The following is a 10,100-nucleotide window of genomic DNA, read 5'->3' as shown; positions in this document are numbered from 1 at the left end:
CTGCCAACTTTTTTCTTTCAGTTAGTCTCAAAGGTGCTACAAGATCTCTCTACATACAGATCCCGATGGTAAGTATCCAAATCCTATTCTAAGGTGTCAATACCATTTTGAAATTCTTGACTGGTACAGTGCTCTACCAAAAGAGATCAAACGTCTTCAATTGCAGAATCAGTCATTAGTAATTCAGCCTTGGAATGTTTTATCAATGAGAGCATCCTGTGACTTCAAAACAACCTTTATTAAGAATGACAAGGCAGTAGTTCTTAAAATCATAATACATGGTAGACAACTTTTTCCCCTCCAGTTTTCAGTCCCCTGGGAGTGTGTTGTTTTACAACATTCTCCTGTATCTGGGGCTTATACAACAACCTGGTTATGTTATGTGTGTTTTTCACAGCCTCTAAATCCTGCCGTCCAGACATGGAGTGAATATAAGTCACCTGCCAAACAAGGATATGCCTTATCATATATACATTTTGTGAAGGAGTGAAGGAGAAAATCATACCACTCTTGGGAACCCTTGCAAACTGCTTGCGCATCTCCAATAGATCCGGTTCATGTCTTCCCCATCACTCTTCATGATGAAACTGAGAGATGTTGGGGGTCTGCAGTGCCATGACAATCACCCTCTTGGAATATGTAATGGGATATGTAACTTATTGCTAGGTCAACCTAGAACCCAATGAGCCATCACTTTTTGATGCTACAGGCCTGGAAGGAAGCCTGTTTGTGTACTAGATTCACAGATCAAATGAGCCGGCTGGTTTATGATTAAGCCAAAATTCAAAGTAAAAGGTAAATATGTTGGCCAGAATTCGCCAACACCGTTACAACACGTAACTTGGAGTTATGCGTTCATGACTGGTCCATAGTTACAATCCTGACATGTTTGGAAGACCCCTGGTCCCTATATATTGGGCAACAGGAGTCGAACCAGCGGACTGATGTTCCCATCCACCTCCTTCACACAAGCAATCTCACAACCAACAGGAACCCTGCTTCTGGCGGTCACACTGGAAATTGTTCATGGGAGAGAATGGGTCAGTCAGCTGCTGCCTTGCAAATGGGGATAGAGTTGATCGGGAAGATACCACATCGCTATGGAACTAATGTGGTGATGCACCCTAACTGTCTTCGTGAATTCCAGCTAGGTTAGATCATTTCAAGCAGGGACATAGCTAGGATTTTAGGAAGGGGGGGGGTCCAGACTAAGTGCCACCATTATAATGGGGCTTGGGTGCGGAGGCGCAGCGGCACACACCATTCATTTTTCTAATGGAAGGGGGGGTCTGGACCCCAAGAATGCCCCCCCTTGGCTACGTCCCTGTTTCAAGGCAACCTCAACACTTTATAAACACCTATATATATATATAGCCATAAAATGCAAGGATCATCACACTTTTGAGATTCTCCAGAAGATAGGAAATGCTAGAAAGGGTCAAGAGCAGCCCTGTTACCCAGCTGGGGTTCCAATAGCACCCAGTACAATAAGCCTTGATCTGGGGATGAAAGATGAGAGCCATTTGTTTGAGATCCCAAGAACAAAGAGCCCAGCCTTCTCCCTGTGGAGTTTGGGAATGCAGTTTATGTAAGATGGCCAAGGTTGAGGAGAAAGGGACCTCAGAAGAGTCAGCGTGGGATCATGGAGATCTGGTAAAAGGGTGGGATGTTGGCAAAGCCACTCTCTTGGGGGGTTGTGTCAAGGTCCTCAGGTGCAAGAAGGGGCTTCAGCCGAAAACTCTGCAGGATAGTGGTGAAGAAGAGGAAAAGCTCCATGCGGGCCAAGGCTTCCCCCAGACAGACCCGTTTTCCTGAAAGAAAAATAGGATCAATGTCAGGAGGCAAGGACAGGTTTCTGATCAGCTGTCTTCTTATGTTCAACCAGAGGAGCCATTCCTCCACCCATCTTCAAATCCCCTTCTTCTCTTCATAGCATCTCTGGATTTTTGTGGCCTTTCCCCTGCAAACACCAGAGCTCTGGTGCCACATAGGATGGAGCCATGGCAGTTAAAATGGTGTCAAATAGCATTAATGCTGCATTGTGGCAGCAACCTGTGGTTCCTATAAGTAATCGGTACAGTTTCTCTTGAACAGCACCATTCAGAGACCTGATCTAAGTGAGGCGATCACCAATAAGAATCTGGTGACGTGTTTCAAATGGAGTAGTAGAGATTACCAAAGGAGGCTGAAGAAATGGGCAATTAATGCTGTAAAACCATGAAAGGCATTCCGCGGAGTACATGAGAAGGAGTCCCAATGTTTACACATGGGTTGTTTGCTGTTGGAGGATAAGGAGACCCACAGTCACCAATTCCAAAAGCAAGCATGTGAAATCAAACCAACAAACAAGAACGCAACCCATCACCTCATTTCTGTGTTTAAGAGAGTTCTACCTAAGGAGAATGGCACAAAGGCATCGTTCTTCTTGAAGCGTCCATTCTCATCCAGGAAGTTCTCTGGGTTGAAAGCATCGGGAGTCTTAAACATTGTAGGATCATTCAAGACTGTGCTGAGAATGGGGTAGATCTCTGTCCCCTGGGAAAGAAAAAGAGAAAGAATTATGAGCTCCGAATGGAAAAGATTCAGGGAATGCATCAGTCAGTTCCAGAACAGAGCATCTCTCACTACTCTCCCGTGGCCCATGGACTCCATTTCATTGTTCTGTGTAAAGATGGTGGAACAATTGGGTTTATCTGAGCTTGGCTCTGCACATCATTGACTTGTTCTCATGTTCAAGATTAGCAAATAGGCTAACTGTCTTACAGAAAGAGGGTTAGGGTTAGAATGGCAAAGGTTCAGGGACAGCAGGATCCAAAACTGTGATCTTGGCAACTCCTAGTGGCTCATGAGTCTCATTTAGATGTCCACAAGAAGATGGCAGAACATTTTGGACTACCTGCATTTGATTTTACACTTCACTTATTTCTTCTTGGATTCAAGGCTAAGGCCATTCTGACCAGGACAAGGCTAACTTCACTAAGGCCCATGATTCCATAATATGTCATGGGTGCAGTCTTTCTCTTAAAATTTACCAGTTGAAGGGGTTCTTCTAATGCAGCTTTTTTTCATTTGCCTCGCATCATCACAGTTGCAATCGATCACATCAGCTTCAGAACCGGTTTCAAATGGGGATGAGGGTCATATAATTTGCTCCGTGATGCGATTTATTTCGTAGTGGAAATGAGCCCTTATGACTTGCCTAGGGCCCATGGATTTAACCTCTAGCAATTTGCAAGTGCTTTTCAAGTGGAACAGAGTTTTGAGAACTGCATGTCTCAGAAAAAAGGACCTAGGGTTCACCCAGCTAATACTTGAATGCGCCACTGCTGCTTCCCCTTATTCTCCCCGAACATGGAGAAAGGGGGAGCAGGAGCACAGAAAAGGTGCACCCCTTAAGGGGTTTTTGTCTCTGTGCCACTGAATGTCCATCTTTGCAATGAACAAAAAGTGCATGGCACAGACTGGGCTTCTACCATCCTAACTCATTCCCAGGATGCCAGCCAATATTAGCAGATATGCCTCTGGGTGACCTGACCCAAATCCCATAAATAGTTGCTTTCCAAATGTTTTCATTTGTTAGGGGCAATCCTGATTAATTCTCTGTCATCCCACTTTTTTCAGTAGCTTTCAAAATGCTCTAGTTTCTATCTCCTCCACCCATTTCCCCTTTTGTCCTCAGTTTGTTGCAATCTTGAGTTCAAAATGCAAAAGCAGTTGCACTTGGTTAGCTCAGCAGGGAGGAGAGGAAAGAAGTGGATGGAATCTGGCACTTCCCAGTAGGCTCTGGCAAAAGCAGACTGCGGCATCCTCTCCTAGCTTGTATGCTCTTCCTCATTAACACATTTTGCCATCCTGGCCATGCTTCAATGTTGCTTGGGCTACAGGTATCCCAGTCTTCTTCTGTGAAACAGTGAAGGTATGATGACCACTGCTCACAGTTTCATGGCAACACATGCTTAGGTGGTCTCCCCTATCTTTCCTGCTTACCGCATTACTGTACCTTAGGAATGAGGTATCCTCTGAATTCAGTGTCACGGATAACCATGTGGGCCAGATCCATGGGGATGAGATCACTGACTCTCTGCACTTCATGGATGACGGCATCCATATACGGCATTTGGCTCCGGTCTTCAATGTTCGGGACACGGTTATGGCCAATCACTCGGTCAATTTCCTCATGCGCTTTGGCTGTCAAATGTATTCATATAATTAATCCCTTGGATTTCCAGTTCTCAAAGGGAGCTGAGAGTCTACTTCCAGCATAGCTAAAGGGTAACAACCTGCATGGTCAGATTGTGGTTTCCCCAGTTGGCGAGGGGACAATTAACTAGTTTTCCTTCATGCCTCTTTGATAATTTTTGAACTTTCCAAGTTATTTCTATAATGGCCTAGCAAATGACATGCCACTGGTCATGAAACATTTATGAGAACATGTATGGAGAAGTGGAAAGTAGGGTGAAATCTTACACAGAAACTAAACTATGCTTAGATGCTGGTTTCTTAAAGATCTGCCAGAGTTGGAGAAGGAAACTAGATTAGTTTCTCCATACCCACCACTCCATAACCTATATGGCTTGGATCCAGGTTATTCGAAGGACCATAACTCCCTCTATGAGCCCTTCTAAGATCTTTCTCCCTGTTCTACCATTTTCTCAGTCTTGCTTGATGGGGAAAAGGGAGAAGGCCTCCTCAATGGTCTTTCCCAGACTTTGGAAGTCCTTGCCCAGAAAGACCAAGATGGCCTCATCCTTGCTTTCCTTCTGCCTGCAAGTTTAAACATTTTTAGCCACCACACTTTTAGATCCTAAAATGTGCTTTTAATGCTGTTTTTAAGGTTTGTATATACTCTTTTAAGGAATTTTAAAGGGTTTTTCTTTAAACGTTAAACATGGTTAAATAATTTTACATTTATATTTGGGATTTTTGTATAGTTTTTAATTCCTATTGTTTCCAAATATGTGTAAGTATATTTTAAAATATGCCTTGATTTTCATTATTGGGAGAATAATGGTGAGATAATAATAATAATAATAATAATAATAATAATAATAATAATAATACCTTGCACGTCAGGATATTTCACCAGAAACAGAAAGCCATATCTCAAGGTGGAGCTGACTGTCTCTGTCCCAGCAAAGAACAGGTTAAGGGTGGTGAGCTCCAAGTTCTTGACATTAAATTCACTCAAGGGGTTGTCTTTTTCCTGAAAGCATAAAAGAACAAGACGTCATGAGTAAATTCCAAGAAGGACCACTGTCCGGTTGGATGGGAATGTGAATTCTGAATGGGAATGTACATTCGGAGAGTGGTGGAGTCTCCTTCCTTGGAGGTCTTTAAACAGAGGCTGGATGGCCATCTGTCGGGGAAGCTTTTATTGGGAGTTCCAGCATGGCAAGGGGTTGGACTGGATGACCGTTGTGATTCTATGACTGGAGCTGGAGCTGGAGCTTGGTACACAGCCCCTTTCTTCTTTGCCAGAACCCACCAAAATTGGAGAGCTATCATACCACCCCTTAACCGTCTCTTCTCCAGGCTAAACATACCCAGCTCCGTAAGTCGCTCCTAGTAGGGCATGGTTTCAAGACCCTTCGGTAGAGCATCTGCTTGCTACAATTTGGAAAGCTTCGTTGATTTGTTGCTACAACAAGACTCTCCAGGGCCTCTGTGTATTTATTTAGTAAGCTTCCTCCTTCCCAGTTCTTTCTATTCTATTCTATTCTATTCTGCATTCACTAATAGATCTGACCGGAAGCAAGTTACTCTTGTTGTGTGCCTTCAAGTGGTTTCCAAAGTATGGTGACCCTAAGGTGAACCTATTGCAGGATTTTCTTAGCAAGATTTATTCAGAGGGGATTTAGGCTGAAAGAGTGTGACTTGCCCAAGTATGGGCCTTGATCTGGGGGGCAGGTGTGTTTGAACGACAGGCTCTTCTCCATAGCCCAGGATGCAACTACACTGTAAAAACAACACAGTTCGATATCACTTTTAGCTGACATGGCTCCATCCTACAGGGATTTGTAGTTCTGTGAGGCAACAGCAAGTTTGAGAGAAAAGATTAAAGACCTTGTAAAACTATAAATCCCAGAATTCCAAGGTAGGAGCTACAGCACTTAAAGTGGTGTCAAATTGCATTATTTCTACAGTGTAGTTGCACCGCCAGTCAGCACAGCCATTGGTCAGGAGAAGGAGATTCAATTTCCAAAACATTTGGGCTCCATTTGTTGCTGACCTCCACCACCTTCATGCACCGACATTGTACCTTTTCCATCTGAATGAGAAAACAATCAATGAAGTCCCGGGGGAGGCTGGGGTCAAAAGTCTCTTGGTTTTTCTTCACTCTCTTGGCAATGAAGAGCCTCATTTCTTCCAGGAGGTCATAGACTTTGGTGTGGGGCCCTGGGAAGTACTTCAGGAAGCTGGCATACGTGTCGTAGAACTGCACAAGGAGAGAAACCATACCTAGCAGGTTATCTGCCACAGTCCTCTTTGGCATCAGCAGCAATTCCTTAGTTTGCTTTGGAAGGATTTCTGAAGCTGGTACCAAAGGGATATCAGTTTTGTTCTGAGTAGGGTGGACCAAAGATGCACCAACACATCCCTAATGTATATCAAGAAACTGCATTTTAAAGAAATAATTTTAAATAATAATTATTTTAAATATACCCGTTGCCTGCAGTATCTTCTTCAGTCACTAGGTGGGAGACTTCCTTAACCAGGGAAGCAGAAGCTGAACTCAAACCTGACTTATTTATTTCCCCAGAGGGATTCTGGGCAGCTTCATGTGGGTCAGAACCTTGGTAGTGAAAACAAGTCAAGGGGGAAAATAGAGGGGATGAGGAAGAAGAAAGGATGGGTGAGCAGAGATGAACACCTGGTTGGGTGAGAAGGAAAGGACACCAAAGAAGAGATGAAGACCAATGGATTTTAAAGTATTTTTAAGGTTAGAACTGCTGCAAAGGGAGTAGCGTTGGGGTACCTGAGCCCAGCCCGTGCTCATTTCCCGGAAGCTGTTGTTCATCATGTGCATGAGGTTCTGGAAGTCCTTGTCCTCGTAGTCAAAGCGATCCCCAAAAACAATGGAGCAAATGATGTTGGAGACAGCCTGGCTGAAGTAGTAGGTGGGGTCAATGGGCTTCTCTGAAGCACAAGAGCAAAGAGAATGAATGAAGAATCAGTCCAGTGAAGGTAGTTCTGATAATGCTAAGAATAGGACCCTACTGCACCACTGGTGTCACTAGGGTTGGTGTCACCCAGTGCAGTGTCACCTGGTGCAGTGCGCACCCTCCGCACCCCACTGCACTGCACTCCATGCCCACTAAAAGTCTGCAGGTGATGGGAGCTGTGGCGATTGCAGTGCTTTCACTGAGCAGGTGGACTTCAAACCCATCTCTGGCACCTTCCTTACCCTTAGTCTTCCGAAATTCTGCCAGCAGGAACTGGGCCTCCTCTTCGATTCGGTCTTGAATGGTTTTCTTCCCCATTCCAAAATTTCTCAAAACGGTGAGGGAGAACCGGCGCATTTGCTTCCAGCACACTCCGTTGGCAAAGACCACCCCTGCAGGAAAGCAAAAAGAAATGGAAGGGTATAGAGCAATGATTCCCAAACTTTCAACCTCTAGATGTTTTGGACTACAGCTCCCAGGACTCCTGGCTGCTAGCCAAGCTTTTTAGGGCTTCCGGGAACCGAAGTCCCAAACACTTGGAGAAGCAAAGTTTAGGAATCATTGGTATAGAGCAAGGGTCGAAAAGGGTCGGAGTCGTGACTGCAAAGCCAAAGGGGATGCCGCACCATATCCTTGGAAGGTCGGTTCCAGAGTAGCGTTGGTTACCCGTCCACTGAAGTCTTCTGCCCTGTCTATCAGGGCTTCCTTCACTGCTTGGTGTCCACATAAGACCACAACTGGACGCGCTCCCAAATAGACGGTGAAAACGGGGCCATATTTTTCATGCAGCTGTAGAAAGAAACAACTGTTCATATTTGGCACAATCTTTTTATTTAGGCATTGGTGTCCTTTGGGATGGTTCTGTCCTGGAACTCAAGTGCTGGGAGCCCAATAGATTCAGAGTCCAGTGTTGGAACTAATGGAGGAATCTTCCAAATTTGGACTCAAACAGCACATTTCAAAAGGAATCTTAAAGAGATTTCCCTTATTAGTTTAAACGATGGGTTTGGCCAGGGTACTGGTCCATTGGTACTGAGTGTTTATTTTTTCTTCGTACATCATATTCCTCATCCAAGTCCATATAGACGCCCCATGTTTTTCTCTTTTCTAGGAGAAAACATCTTAACCATTGCCTGCAAAACCTCACACTAACAACCGCCAGGATGGCATTTCTTAAATAGGTAAACATTGTCATAAATAAACCCTTTCAGCAAATAAAGCACTAACAAAACCTCAGGGATAAAAAAAACACCAAATATTTGGTCACCAGAGAAGCATGTGTATATACCAAACCTATACTCATACACACACACACACACACACACACACATATATATGCATACACATACTTGTCTGTCATTTATAAATTCATACACTCTTATCTGTATAACCAATTTCTCTCCTCTTTCATTATTCACATTCAACTATGTCTTTAACTTTTCTCATTACCCACCTGGACTGCATCCACACTGCAGAAATAATCCACTTTGACACCGCTTTAATTGCCATGGCTCAACATTTTGCATTCCATTCCATCACAAAATTTAGATCCCACTCTTTCTGTAAATATTTTATCAGTGGTTCCCAATCTTTTTTTGAACTCATTTAGAGAATTATTCCTTGTCTGTTGCATACATTTATCGGATACTATATAATCATATAGCTTCCATATCTGTTCTTGTATGTCCAAAACTTCTTTCCTTTTCTAGCGGCAGTGATCATATGAAAGAGGAGTTTCCCATATTTTCGCTCTAAGGTATCAACAAATAACAGTCCTTAATAAATACATTTTGGGGTCCTCTTTCCCTTCAAGATTTAGATACAATACAAACACGTATTCCAGATCTTTTAGCATGTCTTTTGAAAAGACGCAGGTTGCCAATCACATTTGGGGCACTCAGGAGGTAGGGGCAATGGGCAGAGGGTGGGACATACCCATCCCAAAGCCCTTGCCAAACTGCCATTCTTTTTCCCTATCAGCGCTCAAGGTTCCGTGGGGCTCTTTGTGATTTCAAATTTCCTGCGTTGTCACTTTTCTCTGTGGACTAGAAGTAGGGGAAGTTGGGGGGACTTGGGAGGGCATGGCTTCTGTGCATTGTTGCATTGGGTACACAGGGGAGTTATGGGTACCATGGAGGATTCTTCCCTGGCATGCATGGATGCCAGGGAAGAAATTCCCCTACACCCATGGATCCATGCATGCCTGTGAGGATTCCTCCACGGCACCCAGGAATCCATGCATGCCTGTGAAGAATCCACCATGGCACCATGGATCCATGCATGCCAGGGAAGAATCCCCCATGGCACCCATGAGTCCACCCTCTGCCCATTGCCCCTTCCTCCTGGGTGCAAATTTAAATGTGAACTTTAATGCGGACACGGACAGCCTCAATTGTGGCAAGCATGGTGTGAACATCTGTTTGGTGCTGAATCAATTGTGCGATCCGAACTCATCCAACGCAAAAATGTGAGTGTGAATGAGGCCTAGATTTACTATTAGATCCAGCATGCCCAGGCTACTTTCCAAGAGACAGTCACTCACCCGGAGAAGAGATTTTAAGATTTCTGATGATTTGATCTGCAAGAAATTCCCAACCAGAGGCAAGGGAATGGGACCTGGAGGAAGCCTCCCTTTCTGTGATAGCTTCTTCTTAGCCAAGGCGATCAGAAGACAAGATACATAGACGACAACAAGGAGGGTGACTGCGCCAGCCAACTCCATGATTCAGGTTGCCGCTGGTCCTTCTCCTTTTGCAACGTGTGGACACTTGTCTCATCTTTCTGGGCTTCTATGCTATTTTATTGGGGCTGGATTGGGCACCACCTCCTGAGTTGCACAACTGTACATTACAAATATGTTGTGCTTAATTCTCTGAAGCTGGAAACCAATGCAATAGTGTCTTCCTGGGCAATCGGTGCTTTGGATATGTCTATCTT

General features: G+C 44.3%; 1 protein-coding gene across 2 annotated transcripts; it reads right to left on the bottom strand.

Moving 5' to 3' along the window:
* Positions 1–1,312: 1,312 nt before the first annotated feature.
* On the bottom strand, positions 1,313–9,885 carry LOC121917558 (cytochrome P450 2G1-like). 2 transcript variants are annotated; one of them, XM_042443624.1, is made up of 9 exons: positions 9,706–9,885; positions 7,790–7,952; positions 7,397–7,555; positions 6,977–7,137; positions 6,260–6,436; positions 5,062–5,203; positions 4,001–4,188; positions 2,394–2,535; positions 1,313–1,811 (listed from the first exon to the last, which is right to left on the bottom strand). In XM_042443624.1, the coding sequence occupies exons 1-9, from the start codon at positions 9,883–9,885 to the stop codon at positions 1,630–1,632; spliced, it is 1,494 nt and encodes a 497-aa protein (XP_042299558.1). In that variant the 3' UTR covers positions 1,313–1,629. The 2 variants fall into 2 exon arrangements, with proteins under 2 accessions (XP_042299558.1, XP_042299559.1); XM_042443625.1 differs by having other exon boundaries at positions 7,406–7,555.
* Between the last annotated feature and the right edge of the window lie 215 nt (positions 9,886–10,100).

This window comes from Sceloporus undulatus, unplaced genomic scaffold (genome assembly GCF_019175285.1).
Source record: "Sceloporus undulatus isolate JIND9_A2432 ecotype Alabama unplaced genomic scaffold, SceUnd_v1.1 scaffold_23, whole genome shotgun sequence".
NCBI lineage: Eukaryota > Metazoa > Chordata > Lepidosauria > Squamata > Phrynosomatidae > Sceloporus > Sceloporus undulatus.
The sequence above is the reverse complement of the archived record's forward strand: the minus strand, read 5'-3'. Positions and strand labels throughout refer to the sequence as shown.